This window comes from Doryrhamphus excisus, chromosome 7 (genome assembly GCF_030265055.1).
Source record: "Doryrhamphus excisus isolate RoL2022-K1 chromosome 7, RoL_Dexc_1.0, whole genome shotgun sequence".
Classification (NCBI taxonomy): domain Eukaryota; kingdom Metazoa; phylum Chordata; class Actinopteri; order Syngnathiformes; family Syngnathidae; genus Doryrhamphus; species Doryrhamphus excisus.
In genome coordinates, this window is record NC_080472.1 from 12,060,757 (window position 1) to 12,082,889 (window position 22,133).

Genomic DNA, 22,133 nt, shown 5'->3' on the forward strand with positions numbered 1-22,133 from the left:
ATAACGTAGTCCTAGCATAGAAGTGTTTCAAATGTACTTCTTCCCTGAGATCATATTTCTCCTCTCTTGTAGAGAAGTATTGGATGACATTTTTAGCTAATTGGTTGTTTTTCGCCTTATGCATTATTTTAGCTGTTTGAAGATGAACTATATCAGCGAGTACTGTGTAATGGAACAAAGAAGTGTGTGTCTAACTCACTTAGCAGAACGTAATGTGTTCCACTCCAGAAGGTGTATTTATTTTACTTTGAAGACGGCAAAAAGTCAATATCTTTGAAAGAATATTTGGTTTATTTCTAGTCAGCCTGTCTCAGTTTACGGATTTCTAAATACAAATGTTAAATAGATGGGCCAATAGTAATGTAATAGTAATAGTAATAGTAATAATGCAATAGTAATGTAACACGCTCAGCCAAAGACCAGACTAGGCGGGCGGAACAACAGACGTTTTTTTTTTATTAAGGTCCAAAAACAATTATCCCTAACAAGGGCTACTGTAGCGGCTGTAACCCACGCCTATAACTCCCTAATATGTGGGTTCTGCCTCACTTCCTGTCCGTCACCCCTTTTCCGTCCCAACCCGGGAACATATCTCTCCATTGCAACACATGCGCAAATACAACACATAACACATAATACCCCTAAGGGTCATTCCAGTAATGTTACTTGTTTACTTGCCCAAGACACGGTATATACAGTAAATACTGTATCTCTGTATTGGTAAAGATGATTTAACAGTATGTTTGTTATTGTGGTTGTAGTTTGCAAGGGTGTACAACTGCATGGCGGGGCACCTTTGACCCTCTCATGGTAAAATATGAGGGAAAAGTGTGATGCTGTACAACCACAAAAATTAAACATAGTGTTAAATAACAGACTTCTTTCCAAAAGGAAGAAGTGGATGGGATGCGGCAAGCCGGTGTACCTAATATAGCGTCCAGCGGGTGCACATGTGCCGCCGTCGCCGCCGTTCCACTTCCGCGTCCTGCAGGAGAGGGCGGATGGAGGTGTGACGTCGCTGCCCGCAGAGAGGCCCACTCGGGCGGGAGAGGAGCGAGGCAAAGACGCCGCAGAGAGGCGAGCAGCTAGGCGCGGCGACTCTACACGAATGTGAGGCTGGTGGCGGAGGAGGAGGAGGAGGGGGTACACGCCGCCACCTCCACCGCCCCGTCGCGGTGCGTCTGCATCGGGAGCGACAGGGACATGTCCTCGCCGAACGAGGAGCAGAGATGGGTCCCGACACACGTCCAGGTGACGGTGCTGAGAGGCAGGGGACTGCGGGGCAAGGGCAAGCACGGCACCAGCGACGTCTACACCGTCATCCAGTTCGGCAAGGAGAAGTACTCGACGTGCGTGGTGGAGAAGACCACCGAGCCGGAGTGGCGAGAGGAGTGCTCCTTCGAGCTGCTGCCCGGCGTGCTGATGGAAGGCGGCGGGCGGACCGGCCAGCCGGCGGGGAGCAGCGAGCTCGTCCTCACCGTCATGCACCGCGCACTCATTGGCCTTGACGTGTTCCTGGGCCAGGCTCTCATCCAGCTGGATAAGGTCTTCCAGGAGAGCAGAGGCGTCAAAAACCAGTAGGTATCATCGTGTCCGTGTGAGTTGTATGCGTGCGAGCGTGTCATGTAGCTTCATGTGAATGGCCACTTTTTCCATGTTCACTGAACGCATCACGGTTCCTTATCCACTTTGGTTATGTTCTAACACTTTGTTGTGGGATGTAAACAGACGGTGCTGCTGCTTCGGGGCCCTGCAGACACACACACCCCGACCCCGTACACACATCTTGACTGGGGAACCTTCTAGAACCTACCTTCTAGAACAGTCAATCTCACTTGTTTGTGTTGTTCTCTTGGTCAAGCTGCTGTTGTCTGAGCATCTGAGGCTTGTCTGGTGGGATTATGGTCCGCCTGTCCCAATTCTAGGGATTATCTAACAGTTTCATGGTCTCTAAGGTATTTCTAAAATGTTGTTTTGCCCACCAGCTTGACTGTGGTATTGTGGTATGCCACTGGTCGGTAGCTAACGTGCTGTTATATTATAAATGTTATATTATAATATTATAAATATTAGATTATGTTGTTTATTGTTATATTTATCTGTTTTAGGACAGTGCATTGTTCGATTCATGTTTCCTGCAACTTCACATCATCCATAAAACGAATTTGAAGGCATTCTCAAGTCTACAAAAACACAGTTTGAAGGATGTCGTTGTGTCCAGAAAACACCCAGCACTTGTTTTTTTTAGTCTGACCTTCCATCTGCTGAGTAGTGCTTGCGTGTGATTCTCTCTGTGATCCATAAAAATGTCTGCCATGAGTGTGCAGCTGCAGGCTGGAGCCTAATGGACAGCCTAGCGTGTGTTACATAAGAGTGTGACCTCACAAACCAGCCCTGAGATTGGGAAGGCATCTCAGTTTTGCTTTAAGTTCAGGACTATGACATAATAACTCGTCGCCTGGGCACAAACTGGTCAGCACGTTCTCATTTCAGTTGAGTTTCAGTTTTTCGCTGTTGCAATTATTGGAACTGGCTGGTTTTTAAAGGTACATATAGAGTAGCATTAACAGCTGCAGGATGCTCAGTGTGGTACACTGTGCTCATCTACATGCATGCATTTCTAGTTACATGTGTATAGACCCGGGATACATTGGAGTTTGCTCTTTTACTGCAGAGATTGTTTTGTTTGCATCCTTTTACAGGAGTGCAATGCATGAAAAAAACAAGCAGATGTCAGGTGAGGGGCGGCATGGCGGTCGAGTGGTTAGCGCGCAGACCTCACAGCTAGGAGACCAGGGTTCAATCCCACCCATGGCCATCTCTGTGTGGCGTTTGCATGTTCTCCCCGTGCATGCGTGGGTTTTCCTCCCACATTCCAAAAACATGCTAGGTTAATTGGCCACTCCAAATTGTCCATAGGTATGAATGTGAGTGTGAATGGTTGTTTGTCTATATGTGCCCTGTGATTGGCTGGCCACCAGTCCAGGGTGTACCTCGCCTCTCGCCCGAAGACAGCTGGGATAGGCTCCAGCATATCACTGCAACCCTATGAGGGCAAGCGGCATGCAAAATGGATGGATGGAGAAAATAAATATGAATATTGTCCATTAGACAGCATTATATTTTTATGTATGATTACAACTCTTTTAAAACTATTTATATATATGTATATATATATATATATGTAGTAATATATAATAGTAATATATAATATATGTTACTACGTTATTAATAGAATTGGGATATCTTTATTCTATCTTATCGGACTATAAAACACACAGTAATGTGACATGACATGAATGTCTGGTGAGATATATTGGCGGTGTCAACTATACTTTATTTTGCCCCGTTTCGATTGCCCTGCCAATGCCCTGCCATTGGCTGACCTCCTGTCTAGGGTGTACCCCGCTGGGATAGGCTCCAGCATACCCGCGACCCCAGTGAGGATAACCAGTAATACAATCTGAGACAACTGTATTTCATTATATGATTTAAGGGTTGCAGCTTTTTATGCAAGACTCTGAATTTATGTTTTATGTCATTTTATATTGTTGTATCGTGATACATCCCAAAAGTATCGTCATATATGCGAAGGCCAATATCGCCCAACATTAATTCCTAGCGGTCCAAATCTATTGGTGGGCGGCCACCAATAAATAAATAAATGAATGTATGGGAAATACTGTTACTACACCAGCTTGCATGGCTACATTGTTGCCTTGTGGAGCTTTATTGTGCTGAACATACTAGCAATCATGCTTTTGAATTTTGGTTGTTCAAACCAAAAACTGAGTCGAACCGTCACCTCATGTCAGAGTTCTTTCAAGGAACTGACCCAGCAGCAGCCGCAGCTTGTAGAAAGTGTTAGTCTGGTAGCAATGTCATATTGGGATTGGGTGGAGGGTTTGATTTCCTGTTTTTACAAGATGGGGAAGCAGATGCTCCGGATAGTTTGTGGAAAACGTAACTCCCACGTATACAAAAGAGGCGTGGTGGACGTACTTGTGGAGTTTTCAGTGGGCTGAGGCTTTTTCAGGTCAGCGAACGCAGCCTACTGCTTCTTTTGTCTGTGCTGCAGTTGCTGTTTTTAGGCCTGAGGTTTGTACTCCTACGGTACACATTCATGTGGAAAGAACATTCAGTTTACCAGCGTATGTTTGAATTCCACGTTCAGGATTGAAGACTCTGATGGAAAGTTGGAGTTTCCTAAAGGTTTCTGTCCACCGCTGCGTTGGGAATGTGAACCCCACCTTGGCTGAAGGGAGTTGACGTGCGATACTATTGTTGGAGTCCTGATGTGAAACTTGAGTCCACACCCAAGAACCACTTGAGGCTGAAGACCTCCTGAGCCTTCTCAACAATCACATACTTCCTTCCATGCCTCCACAGGCTCAGCGGCTTACTGCAGTTGAGTTCATCCGTGCTTAGAAGTCCAAAAAATGTGGAAAATCTTTTTGTAGCCGTTCATCCAGTCTTGCCAGAAGGTGTTTGTTGCTCTTGTCTGGCTGTAAAAAAATAGTGTCGGCATTCCAGTGTCCGTCCACTGACTCCACTTCAGTGTGGCTAATTGTTTTCACTGGCGTTCTTCAGTGTGTGTGTGTGTGTGTGTGTGTGTGTGTGTGTTTAGGGAAGACAGTGAGGTCAAAATGAAGATTGCGTAGCAGTCTCCAGTGGTACATTTCATATTGTATAATTTGCTATTTTGTAAGGCCCAACTGATATTGATTTTAGGGGGTTCATACTGATACCATAATCAAAATAACCAATATACTGTATTGTACTGTATGGGGGCGGCACGGCGGTCGAGTGGTTAGCGCGCAGACCTCACAGCTAGGAGACCAGGGTTCAATTCCACCCTTGGCCATCTCTGTGTGGAGTTTGCATGTTCTCCCCGTGCATGCGTGGGTTTTCTCCGGGTACTCCGGTTTCCTCCCACATTCCAAAAACTTGCTAGATTAATTGGCGACTCCAAATTGTCCATAGGTATGAATGTGAGTGTGAATGGTTGTTTGTCTATATGTGCCCTGTGATTGGCTGGCCACCAGTCCAGGGTGTACCCCGCCTCTCGCCCAAAGACAGCTGGGATAGGCTCCAGCACCCCCACGACCCTTGTGAGGAAAAAGCGGTAGAAAATGAATGAATGAATGAATGTACTGTACGGATACATTTAACAAAAAAAAGACAAAATATCTTCTTTTGAAGGCTTAACTACCGTTAAAATCTCTTGCTGCAAAGATGACATTTTCAAAATAGTACTTTAAAATACTTGGAATAAGGAGCATATGAGCAATTTGAAAATTTAAAAAAAATCAATGTCACAAATTAATAAAGTATCATTTTAAACATGAGACTCGCTGGAGAATGAATTACAGCATGTGCCGACGGAAGAATACGCACCACACGCAGCACAACAAAGAACCGTGTGCATCACGTTGGGTGGATGGACACAGTGCGTGCCTGAGGAAGAATATCGTTATTGCCCTGTCTGCACGGGACGTTCCTTGGATTTTCCATGTGGTTTCTATGAAAACTATGTAATACACAAGGCACACCTATGTGAGGCGCTGTAAACCATTTACCGATTGATTTATTGATTATCATGGCAGGCCTACTTTATGAGGCGGAGTTTTTCCAGTTTATTGCAATTGATAGATTTGTCATTGATAATGACTTGGTATGAATGTGAATGTTCTTGATGAAGTGTGGAGGTGGAACTGAGGAGAACATGTTGTGGCGTGAACTCGCCGTTGGTTCTCTGCTTCAGTGGTTGACGTGCAATGTGGTCCTGCACCACCACCACCCCGGAAGTCCTAAAAATAAAAGCAGGTGTTTCGGTTTTGCTGGTGCGTCTGCACTGATAACGTCCTTCGTGTCAGAAGCACACGTCTCAAAGTGGGGGCTTTTTCCACTGAGCCAGCGGTCTTTGCACTGATTCAACTGACTGATTCATGGCTTTCTTTCTAAGACCTGGTCCCGCCTGACCCTTGTCTTGTGCAGTCTGCAAGATGACAGAAGTATTGGGACACCTCCAGATAATGCAGAGTTTGCAGTTATCGGGCTTACACTAGAATTACAGTCACGCCAGGGTTTTATTATTAATTACTGTGTATGAGTGGTTAGTGCGCATACCTCACAGCGAGGAGACCCGAGTTCAATCCCACCACATCTCGCACATCTTTGTGTGGAGTTTGCATGTCCTCCCCATGCTTACGTGGGTTTTCTCCGGGTACTCTGGTTTCCTCCCACATTCCAAAAACATGCTAGGTTAATTAGCCACTCCAAATTGTCCATAGGTATGAATGTGAGTGTAAATGGTTGTTTGTCTATATGTGCCCTGTGATTGGCTGGCCACCAGTCCGGAGTGGACCCCCCTTCTTGCCCCAAGACAGCCTATCCCAGGCTCCAGCACCCCCCGCAGCCCTCGTGAGAATTATTATTATTAATTAATGATTATAATTATTATAATAATAGTTATTATATTTTTATAATAACAATAATTATTATTATCATAAAAATATAACAACTATCATATATAATAATAATAATAATTGTCATTATTATAATTATAATTATTATAATAGTAATTATTATTATAATATATATATGTTATATTAGTTGTTATAGTTGTTATATTAGTAGTAGTAGTAGTAGTAGTATTAATTTAAAAACGTAATGAACGAAAACTGGGAAATTTTTCCCATCCGTGACACCCAAAAACACGAACAAAAAAACATATTTTACAGAGAATAATGACAGTTTTACAAGAAACTATTAGAAGCTAGGTTGCCATCTACTGTAGGGAGTCGTAACGCAAGCTACACATGTAATCTATTTGTGAGCACTGGGAAACAAGCACCAAAAAAAACACAACAAATGCCAAATCTATATGTGGCGGTCCAAATTTGTTTGTGGTGGGCCGGCTACAAATATATGTATGGGAAAGACTGTACTGTTTTTATACTCTAACCAGCCAAACAATGAAGTAGTTCTGTATTTATAAAGGGATATAATAGCTAGGAAGTATAATTTAGTCAGCCTCTTGGCTCCGCGCTCCACAGTCAGTGTCACCATTGTATACCACACTGAAGTGATGCCTGTCTCACTTAATTGTCCTTGCTTACAGAGGGTGCAATGAGGCCTGGCCAAGGTGTTGTTATGGGATGTCTGGTCACGCACACACACACACACACACAGTTGAGCTCAGTGAGGATGTATTAGTCCCACTCATGCTAACAATAAACTCATTCATTTCAGCCTGACCCAGTTTAAAGTTATGCCACAAAAAAATAGTACAGCCTGACTTTACTTTTTGCACGGGTTTTAGCACTGCAATGCTACACTTTGTTGTGTGTGGTTATTGTTATAAAAAATAAAAACCTAAATATAATATTTTACTTCAGGGAAACAATTTCTCTCACAATGGAAATGGAATTTTTTTTTTTATGGTCACGTTACATGAACTGTCAGACAAGTGTAAAAAGCAGTGTTAATGGGGGAGGGAGGGGTCACAAGATCTTGCGGGATGAAAGATTTCTCGCACCTCCAAACAGCCAGGAAGAGAGTTCACTCTGTGTATTGGTTTCAGCACCTCGGCGTGTCTATTCCGTAGAACAACGGCATGAACAGAGTGAGTCCTTTTGTCAGTCGATGGTTGCAGTGAAATTAGTCAATTGTCATAATTTCAAATATTTTTTCATTGCACTGCGCTCAAACAGTGTATTGGTTTCAGCACCTCGGTGTGTCTATTCCATAGAACAACGGCATGAACGGAGTGAGTCCTTTTGTCAGTCGATGGTTGCAGTGAAATTAGTTGTCATAATTTATAATATTTTAAAATTGCGCTGCGCTCAAACAGTGTATTGTTTCAGCACCTCGGCGTGTCTATTACATAGAACAACGACGGAGTGAGTAAGTCGATGGTTGCAGTGAAATTAGTCAATTGTCATAATTGTCATAATTTTTTCATTGCACTGCTCTCAAACAGAAATGTTAAAATCTCGCCTGGTCTCGTGACACCCCGAGTTAATAGTAACCGAGTCTGTGTTAACTCTGCTAACAAGTGAGGAAGAGTTTGGAGATGAAGGACACAGCTTACCTCACATAAAGTCCAGTCTATGTTCTTCTTTATTCACCTTCCTATTCTTTAAAAAAATTATCCAGGGCTCTACATATAAAACAAAAATGACTTGCCCATGGGGAATCCTTAAGGTGAGAACTACTTGCCCGAACTTGCTCCATGTAAAATGAAAAGACTGCCATAATGATATCATCTCATTTTTGTGGCATCACATGAGAATCTCAAATAAAGATGAAATGATTATCATTTCTTGTGGTTGTTTTCCTACATAGATCATGACGTTGCATGGAAATCTGGATTGTCAAGAGACTTCTAGGCACTTTGCCTTTTATAAGTTGTGCGCACAATGAAACATTATTGAATAGACACATTTGTGTACTAGTAAAGTGTTTTGAATCCAGAAAAAAATGCTCAATGGTCAAACAATAATTTGTGAAGCAAAGGTGATAAAAATCCACAGAGAAACGGAAGCGCTGGATTTTGTAGCTTGTGCAAAATCAGCACTTGGTATTGGATCTAGTGGGTGGTGTTTCATTGTGACCACTTCAAATTGTCACAGCAATGTGATTCACTCACCTGTGCCATCATTTGATTTGCTGCCGCTAATAAAATACTTGTTTAGGGGGCACTGGTTCATCACTTTTTGCTCTTTTCCTTCACAAGTTGTTGAAGAATTAGACCATGTTGGCAGGGACGCCATGATAGATGTTTTCCTAGTCAAACCATCGCTGATTGGTTGATCGCCAACAAGAACGGGTGTGGGTAAAACGCGGACTGTTGTCTAAATAAACGATTCTGAATGGTCCATTTCAAGATTTGCAAGGATCGGTTTGCAAATTACCACCGGAATTACGCAGTCCGTGTTTTACCAACACCCAACAAGAACCGCTTTTAAAAAAACTCTTGGCAGTATGGCATGCCAAAGTGCATTCCCGACGGGAATATCACTGATTGGATTTACTTGCCCCAATTTTGTTTTTACTTACCCCGGGCCATCCGTGCATCGTTATTGTCGAGCCCTGGTGTCACGTTATGCTCGCTTGACCTGAGGTTTTGGAGATGTGCACTAGGCTGTTCTGAGGAGTATTTTCTCCCAAATTGTGGTCAAATTCAGGCCCAGCTAACTTCACCTCTGTATTTTACAACAGGTGGTACCGCCTGAATTCCAAGACGGGGAAGAAGGAGAAAGAACGAGGTGACATTCAAGTCAGCATCCAGTTCATGCGCAACAACCTGACGGCCAGCATGTACGACCTGGTCATGAAGGACAAGAGCGCCTCCACCTTCAGCAAACTGAAGGAGCGCATGAGGGGCAAGAGGAGGTCCAGCGATGAAGACTCCTCCTCTGCCGTCCTGCCGGGCGGCTACGGCTCGCTGTACCGCATGCGCCAGCGACTGCCCAGCGACGGCGGCGGGGAGGAGGACTACGAGGATGACGAGGGCGGCGAGGTGCGGCGGAGCAAAATGAGGACGTTCTTCCTGAGGGGGAAGCTGAGGAAGTCGTCTGACACGCGCTCCAGCACGTCGCTGGGATCGGAGAGCAGCGAGTCCTCGCGAGGGGGCAGCCTCAGCCCCACAGCGGGCATCAGTGTGGTGGTCTCTGACCTCTCCAACTCGCCGAGCAACAGCAGCAACCTGACCGCTGACAGCCCAGGTGACAGATGGAGATCGAGATGCTCTTTGTTGTCAGTAACTAGGAACTCTTTCCTGCTGTTAGTTGGATTCTATGTGGATTTAATTTGTTTTGGCTTCCATCGATATTAGTGCAAGCGGTACAGCTTGGTCGGGTTTCTGTGTTTCCATCTTCAACATGTTCGGGTACCAAAATAACTGAACTCTGTACCGCTTATGGCACGGGCCTGAACGTATCCAGTGTTTCCTCACCTTGTTTTTGCTTGTCTTCTCTGCAGAGCACACAGCCGACACATCTCCCAAGTTGTCTCCCCTCCGGTGTGACTTTAGCGATGACTTCAGTGAAATCACCATAGCAGTGCCTCAGCTCACTGTGGGCGTCAACGGAACGCACAACATCCAGTCCCAGGACCATGGCACGGGAGATCCAGAAGGTTCCCTCGGCCTGGGACATCTGCAGAAGACTTTGCCTCTCTCCGTGTCTTTACAGAACCTCCATCCAAGAGCCTCCACGGACCTTCTGCACGGCACGGTTGGAGACGGACGCCGCTGGTCTTTTGATAAGGCTGGCGAGGAGGAGACGGCGGCGATAGCTGCAGCCCTGGAAAAAAACTGCCCTGCGCTGGGAGGGGAAGAAGACTTGGAAAGGAAGAACTTGCTTCCCAACGGAAGGAGCGAGACCGCGGGGGGTCGGACCCGGGACGGGCCTGAACACAGCACAGCCGCTGAAGGGAAACACAAAGACTGGTTTGGATCCAAGGAGTTACACTGCAAACCGAGGTGAGATGAACACAGAGTCATAGCGTGTGCATATTCCGTGTCAGACATCATCACAATCACCCATAAATGTTGTGCTATTCATTTCTACACATTCTCTTTAAGACGTTCTTTAATCATGGTTGCATGAAAAATATTTTTATTGTGGTTTAATTCATCTTCAACATGCACACAATCACATTGAACACATTACACAACACACTTCACAATTCTGCATGTCCGAAAAGGAGAAGGAAGAAGCAAAGCTAAGTAGTATTAGCATTGAATGTTAATTTCTGTGAAGATTCAGTATTCATAAATGGAGCATAGAAAACCTGTGGAAATACAATTGTACTATTATTAGAGCCCTCTAGACAGGAAATAACACCCCTATAATCACCTTTAAACTCATATTATAAATTATTATATTATTAAACTCATTATTATTATTATAAATGTGGGTTTTACTTTACTTAGTCCATGTTATTATTATTATTATTATTATGACGACGATGATGACTATTATTATGTTATTATTGTGCCTGTAGTTGGTTTACAATTTATGCTTTATTATGACATTTTAGGGCGGCACGGTGGTCTAGTGGTTAGCGCGCAGACCTCACAGCTAGGAGACTAGGGTTCAATTCCACCCTCGGCCATCTCTGTGTGGAGTTTGCATGTTCTCCCCGTGCATGCGTGGGTTTTCTCCGGGTACTCCGGTTTCCTCCCACATTGCAAAAACATGCTAGGTTCATTAGCCACTCCAAATTGTCCATAGGTATGAATGTGAGTGGGAATGGTTGTTTGTCTATATTCCCCGCCTCTCGCCCGAAGACAGCTGGGATAGGCTCCAGCACCCCCGCGCCGCGACCCTCGTGAGGAAAAGCGGTAGAAAATGAATGAATGAATATGACATTTTAATACATTTTGAGTGAATTAAAATGGCCTATTTTCAGAGATCACAAGCACATATTGTTTTGTTTACAAATATGCGGGGAATCCACTGTCAACTAGATTTAGCATGAAAGCTAAAAAGCAAACCTGTTCACTTGTTTCCACAGCCTGGTGGTGTCCCCAATACTAGACCCCAACACTGACACACCCTTTCCGCCCCTCCCGACTAAACACCACCCCCCGCTTCCCCTTTCAGCTCCTCTTTTTCCGCTTTCCCCTCCGCAGCACTCAAACCCCTTCTGTCGCTCACAGCCGACGACGCCCACCATGTCACCCGGCAACCCTTTTCTGTCATTTGTCCAGCACAACCCTTTCTATGAAGACTTGGCGACTCCACCACTAAAGGCCTCGCTACCTCCTCTACCGTTCCTCTCCAGTTCCCGGCCGCCCATAGCACAACTCTTTCCCCAGTCAGGTAGCCTTAACCCAGCCCAGTCCTGTGACAGTCCAAGTTCCGAGGACTTTATCACTTGCATGTTCAACGTGTCATCTTCTGTTTCTATTTCCACGGGAGAGGCTTTAAGCAAAAAGGCCCCCAACCCCTTTACACCCGCTGAGGATCAGGAACCCGACCCAGCGTGGGACGAATCCTTCCAAGCGTTTGCATCCTTAAGGCTGCTGGTTCCCAAAGACCAGACCACAGCTGACCAAACATGTGAGAGCTTGAGCTTCACCAGTGCTTGTCAGGAGAACGGTAGTGAGAAAGGGACGAAGGACGGAATCAATCCTAAAGCTTCCGGTGTTATTGTCCACTGTCTGGACCCGATCCCTGAGGATGCAGGCTTTGAGTGGCACAACAAAATGTTCAGCACGTTGGTTATCTCTCCAACATCATACCCTCAACCTGAAGCACATCAAGCTAACAGCATAGCTAATACAAATATCTTAACTAGCGATCATCCCGCAGCCTGTCACACTTCCTGTTTAGCGGATCCTGCAGGTTCCTCGGATTTAGGCAGTTCTGTTGACGAGGACCTCCTCTCCTGTCTTTCTTCGAATGCAGCGTCAGACATGTTCTCAGCTCATTCCGCAGATGATACCGAGCCGCAGAAGTGTGAAAGTAGCATTCCCAGCTTGGAGATCTTGTCTGAATCAGTTATCAGTTCAAAGGATCGCAGCTCCGGACAGGATCTCTTAACTGGTGCAGCCCAGAAAATTGTGATTCAGAGCCAACGGGACTCTGTGAAGGAAGACTGGTCACCAGGAGGCGTCCCCGTACAAACCCCAGCAAACAAGGTCCTGCAACCAAAGCCCAACAGCTCTCCACACTCTAACCAGGAGCTTGAAGAGCAATGCAAAGGGGATTCCAGTGGATCCCTGGAGGAGTTTTCATGTGCCGGTGATGAAGCGTGCTCCTCTCCGCCATCTTTCGCCATCATCACCTCGTCTCCAGATGCGGGGAAGTCCTTACCCTTTGAGGACATGGGAGGACATGGACCCGTCGGGCTTTTTGGGGATCTCCTTGCTGTCAACTGGCAGACGTTTGACCAGAGTAGCAGACTCAACGTGAGCGCTGACTCGCTGGACTACCAAAGTTGCCGGTCTCAACAATCCCCTGAGTGTTCTACCATGTTAGAATTGACTGAGATGCTAGACGCTGAGAACGCCACCTTCTGTGAAGAGTCTGGAGAGCTTCCGAGCCCAGAAGGTTCTACTAATGGACCAAAGAACCAAACTGAGTGGTTTACAGAGTCTCTGGTCATGGAGGACATAAAAAGTACACGTGAGCCAGGTTTTACTGCAAATGGTGACCAGAGATTGCAAGTTCTTCTTGGGACTCCAACAGACTTGAATCTAACCCCCAGCGAGGGGGCTCACTGCGCCCTTCGAGATGATACGTTTTTGAAGAACCCCCTGCCACCGCTTCCCACGTTGCACCGCTCCCAGTCCGAGGGAACACTCGCGACCGCCTTGGACAAGCTCCTCCCACTATCTTTCTCCTCCCAGTGTGATCTTGATCTCCCCTCCCTTTTGACCTCCTCCGCTACTCCTCTACCTCCTCAAAGTAGCTGCTTCCCATCTTTCCTGTCTTCTTTTTCTGACGCCGCCTCGCCACCCAGCGTGCTGGACTCGCCCGCCCCTGCAAAGCCAAAATCTCAGGAGGTGCAGGAACGGCAGCAGCACGCCGCTCGTCAGAAGAACAGGTGAGGTCGCGCATGCTCATTGGGGAGGAGGAAGAACTTTTTCCTGCCCTCCATCTTGGGGACTTTTCTTTCCTCTCCTTCGATCGGCCCTGCTTTCCACCTGCTTGTCCTCTGTGCCGCCGACTCCGAAGGGGATCCTCTGTTGTGGTGCGACCTTCTTTTTTTAGCACTCGGTTAACACACACGTACTAATCCTGCCGGGACTTCCTCAGTAGGTGTCCTGTGTGTGTCCTGTCTCTGTGGTAATGCCAGGGGAAACACTGCCTCAGGCCAATTAGCAGTTATTATTTTCCCTGACTCCTACCGCAACCCCCTCCTTCACCCTACACCCACACCCTTTCTTCCCAGTTCCTGTTAGTGTTCTCACACTTCCCCCCCAAAATCTCAAGCAGAAAGAGGGAAAAAAGGTGTTGTTGTGTCACTGATAGCGTTTCCTTTTCACCCGTGGGGGCAATAACATACTTAACACAATTCTACATGTTTGCATAAAGGCACGCAATTACTGTAAAACCACTTCAGGTTCATTTCAGCTTTTCAGGAAGGAGTCTTTTCACCTCTTTGAAGGTGAGCTTTTATGCCGGTGTCAGCCCAAAATGCTGAACTATGACGCCGATTGCACAGGAAATGAAACATCTTAGCAGTGCAAGCACATTTAGCTCTTTTTACATACACGCATGCGTACGTTTAACAGACATTTAACCTGGTTTTCATTTCATTGTGTCACACCAAGCACTGTATGGATGATAAATACGTTGTCAAATTTAATACAGGGCTCTAAAATCGTGGGGTTTATTGCCTTTGATTTGACACAAACTTGAATGAAAAATAAGAGTATAAATTCAGTGTGTAGGTTTATGATATGTTTATGACATCTTCTAGCACTATTGCTACTTTGCTACTTTGACCAAAAGAAAGAATAGGAGAGCTCCATGTGTTTTTTGTATTGTACTTTATTTACTAAGCACATCTCCACATTGTGCTCGTTGTCTTTATTATTATTTAATATGTCAGGGCTCTACATTAAAAACAAAAATGACTTGCCCATGGGGAATCCTTAAGGTGAGAACTACTTGCCCCAACTTGCCCCATGTAAAATGAAAAGACTGCTATAATGATATCATATATATCAATATATGCTGATAATTCATCAGATAATAGTACTGATGCATTGTATTTGAGGAATGTCTGAAAAATAGATGTATGTTAACATGGCATGCCATACTACCTTACACATGGTAGTCGTAGTAAGCAGTGATATTTATAAGTTGTGCACCACAATGAAACATTATTGAATAGACACATTTGTGTACTAGTAAAGTGTTTTGAATCCAAAAAAAAAACGCTCAACGGTCAAACAATAATTTGTGAATCAAAGGTGAGAAAAATCCAATACTACAATACTAAATAAACGATTCTGATTGGTCCATTTCAAGATTTGCAAGGATTGGTTTACAAATTACCATCGGAATTATGCAGTCCGTGTTTTACCAACACCCAACAAGAACCGCTTTTAAAAAAAACTCTTGGCAGTACGGCATGCCAAAGTGCACTTGCCCGACCGGAATATCACTGATTGGATTTACTTGCCCCAATTTTGTTTTAACTTGCCCCGGGCCATCGCTACATCGTTATTGTTGAGCCCTGTATATATAATAAATTTTTTATAAAATATATTTAATAAATAAATATTTAATATATATATATATATATATTACATTTTTATTACATTTTTTAATAAATAAATATTTTATATATATAATAAATTTTTTATAAAATGTTTTTAATAAATAAATATTTTATATATATAATATTGTCTATTATTATTTAGTGGTCATTAAATCCAGGCATAATGTCTGAATTGAAGAGTTATAGAAAACACTAATAGTTGAAACAAATATTCTTTGGTGAGCTACTCAAAATCAAAAAGCAAGGTTAAGTTAAGTGACACTTAACTGCCGTCGGAGCGACAGAAGAAGGTAATATCGTAGAAAAGGCGATTGAATGCGGTTGACACGTGAGCGATCACACAGGCAGGCATCGATAGGTTTAGACCAGAGGTAGGGAACCTATGGCTCGGGAGCCAGGTAGGGCTCTTTTGATGACACTATCTGGCTCTCAAGCGTTTCTTACCACAATAAAAATGTATTTTTGCTAACATTTTAAAGTAAACATCACAGAAATGACTGTTAAAAATAATCAACAACTTTCTTATGCATTTTAATCCGTCCATCTCTTTTCTACTGCAATACGGCCAACCATATCCATCTTTCCTGATGATATTTTCCAGGTCAAACACCAAAACTCGATTATTACTGGGTAATGCGGTAGTCTACCTCGGTCATTAAGATGTCAACATGTAAATGCAAACTTTCCTCCTTAGTCAAATAGTCACCTAGCTAAAGCTGCAGAACCAAGCCTTCTGACGAAGATGGCCAAAAGAATGAAATATGTGTACGGAGTACGGTGCAAAACCATGCAGCAGCAGAAGTTGCATTAATGGCAGCAAGTATTTGATTTATTATTGGACACTGCGCTGCTCACGAAAGTATGCTGGCCACACCCCATTGGCGTGGGGTAGTGTGCCTGGTCTACGTAATTAGAGCCCATTATATCTAAAACTGTTGGTCTTACATAAAAATGCACACATTTTATTGCATTCAATGTTTAAAAAAATGTATATGGCTCTCACAGATACACATTTTAAAATATCTGGCCTTCATGGCTCTCTTAGCCAAAAAGGTTCCCGACCCCTGGTTTAGACTGTGACAAGCTGTCATCAATTGACTGTTTTTCTCACCCCTTGTCAATCAGGGCAGCCATCATTCTTAATTTCATCTCTCAACGTCATAGCCACCGCAAAGCTAAAACTAAATTAATCTACATAGTTCATGCAATAATTAATTTCCCTGGTGACTCATTACATGATACAATCATGGAGTTAATAATATGCTACATTGCAATGTTCATATATTGTGACACACTCAATAAAAAGGTATTTTGTTTTGGCCACCGACTGCCCTGGCATGCATATTACACTGTCTGTATATGTGTTTCTGGTGGGTCTGTGTCAAACCCCCTCTAAGGTGTTTTTTCTAGATGTCACCCACACCGGGCCCCCACGTATGCCGACAGTGTCCCTGCAGTAAAGCTGCCTGTTTTTGTTGTTGTTGTTCATGTGCAGCCCCCACCTGGTGAAGCCCCTCAGCACCGGCACGCTCGCTGAAGGTCGCTCGGTCCTGGAGAAACTCAAATCTACCATCCATCCCGGGAGGAGCAGCCAGCCCATCGAGCAGGAGGCAGATAGGAAGAAGGTAGAATTCATTTCCTTTTTACAGTGGAGCCATGGTTTTCGATGAAAGTTATTGCCCTAAATGTGTCGGTTTTTATACTCTGGGTTGGTATCTTCTGCCCAAACTGTGTGCGATCATTGTCAATTTAGGACACTACAGACCAGGGGTCGGCGACCCGCATCTGTAGAACCGCGTATAAGGGGTATCACAAGATCTCGTGAGATTAAAACATGACAAGGGGAGAGTTGTCAGTCATATAGTGTCTTTGTCTCGGTGGGTGGAGGCGGGGCCGGTAGCATGCACACAGAGTACACAAGACTAGCCTAATGAGGAGCAAGGTAACATTGTAGAAATGTAGTAGAAATGTAATTTTGTCTGCATTTTTTCTTTGTATATACATAAAATCCCTCCCCTCCACGCCTTGTTTATCTTCAGCCTCTGACAGAGGGCGCCGGTTCCTACTACCACCTGACCCACAGCGAGCTGATCGGGCTCCTGGTGCAGCGGGAGGCGGAGCTCGAAAGGAAAAAGGCGGAGTTTCAGCAGCAGAAGGCTCTGCTTGCCAAGCGGGAGGTGGAGCTGAGGAGGCTGAAGCCGCAGGTTCGAGATCTGGAGGACTACATTGACACACTGCTGGTGCGCATCATGGAGCAGAAGCCCACTCTTCTGCAAGTGCGCTCCAAGTTGAAATGACGGCACGCTTTGGGAGGGGTGGATGGAGTGAGGGTTGGCGCTATCCTCCGCAAAACCGCTTTTTAGTCTTTTCACTGCTATGCTGTCCTTTTTGATACGAATATTTAGGCACTGAGAGATGCTGAGGCGTTTACTCGTCGTGCTAGAAGGGTGTGGTCTTCAGGAATGTACTAGCCGGTCCTCAGGTTGCTTTCAGGTCACCGAATTGGTTTTAAGCTTGCCGAGATGTGACAGATGTTTTAAGTTGACCTTTTTGACTCGCGTTGTCATTTTCACCACTTGATTCTAAATGAGTTGAACCATCGTACGGTCCTAGACAGAGAGTGCGGCATCGACATATAGACTAAAAAGGGATGCGATGACACGTCACCGACCAAAGAACTGAAGGCAATAAATGTTAGCATCAGTGACGTCAAAAAAGGAATGGGAACAGCAGTGTTTTTATCGGGGAAAAAAATAAACAAACCTGCAATGCGAGTTATTATAAAACTTCACAACCAGAAGAAAATCGTAGTGGTAGCAGCAACGTGGATTGCTCAGATTCGTTTCCCTGGTCACATTTGTTCTGCCGCTTGTTGCTAGGCAGAATTCGTAGGGCTTAATCATAACTGCCCCATGGGCGAATTAACAAAAAGAGCACTATGCTAGCCAGTCTTATTAACGTTCAGATTAATTATGTTATGCAACTCAATTTCCAATTGGATTGCCCGTCTGTTTTTAATATGAAATTATGTTTACGAAAAATGCCCCCATGCTAGGCAAGAGTCTAAAATCTGAAAGTGTGCGTTGAGACGTGTCACAACTCTCATACCCGGGCTAGTTTTTCTGCAAGTTATGCATAGTCATCATTTGAAGGCCGATGCTAGCTCACAAATGGACTGGTTCTTTCGCTCTTCGGGGTATTCCTTCTTTTTTGGTTGTGGTTTGGTTTGTGGGCATGTGAGCCGCGCCGGCGACTGGCTGACGACATCATCACTCTGTACTTGCCGTCACAGCTTTAGAAAAAAAACAAAAAAACATGCTTGACTGCCCTTGCTTGGTGACGCCGCCCGCACTTCTACTGGAGCACACACGCCGCCAACCGCTTCAGGGTGTGTACAACACAGTTAAGCGTAGACTGAAATGCCAAATGCGCCTTAATTTTTCTTTAACTGGTCACTTTTCTTTAAATCGTGCACTTCCTCTTAAATGCCAATTGTTTTTCCTGTTACTGATATTGTTTAGATCACTGCACAACAATAACATGTATGCATAGCATTGGAGAGCGAGCAAAGATGGCCGTTCATTGTAAAATTAAAGAAAAGCAGCAATACAAAGTATTTTGCTCTGATGCCACTCTTGAACAGCTTTTGTGGGTGTCCTTGCACTTATTCATTACAATGTGACTCGACTGTATCCGCCTACTGATAGTAGATGTACTTCACTGCACTTCCCGGTCGCTCGACTGTTCTCTCGGTTCTGCTGTGTGATCACCATGAGTAGACTGTAGAGACGTGATGCATACATGTGACTCTGCACTTACCAATGAATACTTCCATGTCTTCCATTTTCAAGCTTTTTATTCAACCCGAATGTATTTTTGTTGTTGTGGGCGCTGCAGGCCTCGGAAAGGGAACGTTTACAATCCGTGATGCAATTCTGTTTCACAAATTTTGTATATTTAATAAAGAATGTTTAGTGTTTCTTCCTCACCGTATGTTTGGCTCTCAATCTTCCTTGTATTTTTGTTTATCTTGCTCCTGTTCTTGAGGTTTGCATGACACGGTGCATTATTTTCTGCAGAAACAGCCTTGGGGTTACTTCTTAAATGGTGATGAAGGTTTGTACTATGAAAGTATAGCTATAATCATACTGTATTTCAACAATAACAACAATAATAATACAGTTTATTCGTATAGCACTTTTCAAGGTACTGAAAGACACTTTTACACACAATGTCAAATTTGGCCGATAAATATTTTTTCCTGAACTTCCACTAGAGAGCTATAGTTTCCTCTTCCTGTACCGCAGCAGCTTCCAAGATTATCTTTTTAAAAAACATATGTCCCATTCTATTGCAATACTGTAATACAAACAAACGCGCTAACTCGTAAATGTGTTTTAAATTAAGACGCAATCTGCTTTCCCTGGGTAATGTAGTTAAAATTCCCACCCTGAAACCGAAGGATGCATGGGAAGAGGCTGGTTGAAGAAGAACATTACCCATAATGCACCCCACACCGAAAGCTAATGACATGTTTACATCAGGTTGGCAAGTTGCAGAACAGCGATTTCGTACGTAATTTAAACTAATCATTGTTATTAAGATAAGAAATGCTTATATATGTCTACGACCGAATGTTAAGATTAAGTCCCGCATCAACCAGGTAATAGTTTTCAATCGTCGCCAATCAGATGTTTAAAAGTTAAACTCTTGTTTTTGGTATAATAATTGTTATTGTGTGTATGTGTATAGATGCCACATAAACTAAAATATGGAATTGAGCCTCGACAGGCAGATTGACAAACATGAGTATATACTATATAAGCTCAAATGTTTGGGGGCGACGGAACATAAACCCCCAATGGTGTCCCCCTTCTAATGTTCAGTGGGTGTTGCGGAATTATCACAACTTGATGTTTTTTTTGTAATAACGTATGGAACAACCGAGGGTAAAAAAAAAAGACGGATGCGAAATGCATAATTTGATTTCCACCTTCAGTATGTGTGCCTCCCTTATTGCACAAATGTAGAGGTATAACTTGATAGTTTTCAATTCCGTCTTGTGAAAATAAAATGCTAACATCCGGTGCTAGCTTAATTGTGTTGATGGAAACACACATCTTTTACTAGTGGTGCTCCAAAGGAAAAACAGGGATTAGCCATACATTGAATTATTTTACTAGTGTCCGCTGCTTTTTAAGTCAACAGTTATATCAGTAACTCAACGAAATATTAAGTTTTATAGCGTTCGTGTGGGGTTTTTTTCGTCGTTTCCGGTTTTGGTTTGCCCCAGTTGGCCGTAGTAGGTTGGTACCAATCGGCTTTAATGACCTGACATGGCATCTGTACAGGTACAGGTGTTTATTTTTACACACCATCCATATGTCGAGAGAACTCAGTCGTTTCCACTCATATGACAGATTTTCATTCAAATTAGAAGTTGCTGCAATTAGCGTCGTGTTGGGAGTTTTTTCTTCTCCGAAATGATTCCTTGTCTTGCGTTATTAATAAATGATTGAGAGGGGCGTGCTTGGCACAGTCATTATGGAATCTAATTGCAAATGGTGCGAGTTGCATCGGATCCCTGATGGACGCAGACAGGAAACAATTTGTCGCAGGCATTAATGAAGAAGCGCCACCTGGTGTGTGGAAACATCTGGCTCGTTGTGATATGATCATTATACGATCAGCAGCTGGAGTGTCTATTTATATAAAAAAAAGAAACAATCTGGATTTCAACTTGAATGAGCAAAAATGTTTTTAATTTGGGCTGCATTGTACAGTGAAAGGGAACTAACTGTCTTGAACTCCAGCTAACAAAACAATAACTATCTAGGAGCTAATGTTTCTTTTCTGTATGTGCTTGTGCTTTGGACCATATTCCATATATATTCCATATATATGCTTGGTTCAGATACTCCCAGGATGTTTTTCACCCAAGTAACCAGTTTGCAGTGGAAGTAAAATCTATATTTCTTCCCAGTGACATACTGTACGGTTGACTGGCGAGTTTTTTTATGTTAATATAGGTAGCAACCAAAAAAAAAGTTTCCAGATCATTTTTAGACACATTTATGCATTTTTTAAACTCATTTAAACTTATTTACATTAATGTCAAATTCATTCACTCAGCAGAGCATAAAATATATTGAATGCATTTGATTTTGATTATTTTTCCCTCAATTGAAGGACGGCAGTGTCAAGCACATTCCAGCTCACACACACTCTCACCCCTTCAGGATGCAGCGGTACTGCTAGCGCCTCTCGTATGACATTTCTATGTATTTTAGTGTCTGATTAGCAAGAATAGTGACATCACACCGATATTGAAGACATTATACATGTTGTAGAACAGGGGTCTCAAACACGCGGCCCGTGGGCCAAATGCCCGCAGGACACTAGTTTGAGGCCCCCACCTTGATATAAAAGTTTTATGTTAGTGCGACCCGTGCAAGTTTGATATGGATGCTGTATGGTATCATGTACCCAGAAATAAATATTACGTTTGATTAATGTTCATGTTAAAGGTTAAATAACTGTTAATAGTTATCCTCCCTATCCGTGTGGAAGTGGTATGTTTTTGGCTATTTCAGTTTAAAGGAATTAACTTGAAGGCTACCGTTTAGGTCGCTAGCTCTCTAGTTTACGAGTTAGCATGTGTCTCAAGACCCTGCAGTTGTGCAATATGTTGTAAATAAAAAAGTATAAATGTGACTATAGTCGTGTTTTGTCATGTCAACAGGGCTCTAATAATGCTTTGTTAATTTAAAAAAATAATAATTTGTCTACGCACCAACTATATGTGGTTTCTTAAGTTTTTATTATTTGTGTTTTATTATTATTATTATATTTATTTATTAGTGATTGATTGATTTTCTTTATTC

The 22,133-nt window shown here is 43.5% G+C and overlaps 1 protein-coding gene across 1 annotated transcript; it reads left to right on the forward strand.

The window, feature by feature from the left end:
- Positions 1 to 999: 999 nt before the first annotated feature.
- rab11fip5a (RAB11 family interacting protein 5a (class I)) lies at positions 1,000 to 19,242 on the forward strand. The gene is made up of 6 exons (XM_058077523.1): positions 1,000 to 1,577; positions 9,226 to 9,731; positions 9,988 to 10,489; positions 11,527 to 13,563; positions 16,745 to 16,874; positions 17,289 to 19,242. Exons 1-6 carry the CDS (start codon positions 1,204 to 1,206, stop codon positions 17,544 to 17,546), a joined length of 3,807 nt encoding a protein of 1,268 aa, XP_057933506.1. The 5' UTR covers positions 1,000 to 1,203; the 3' UTR covers positions 17,547 to 19,242.
- The last annotated feature ends 2,891 nt before the right edge of the window (positions 19,243 to 22,133 follow it).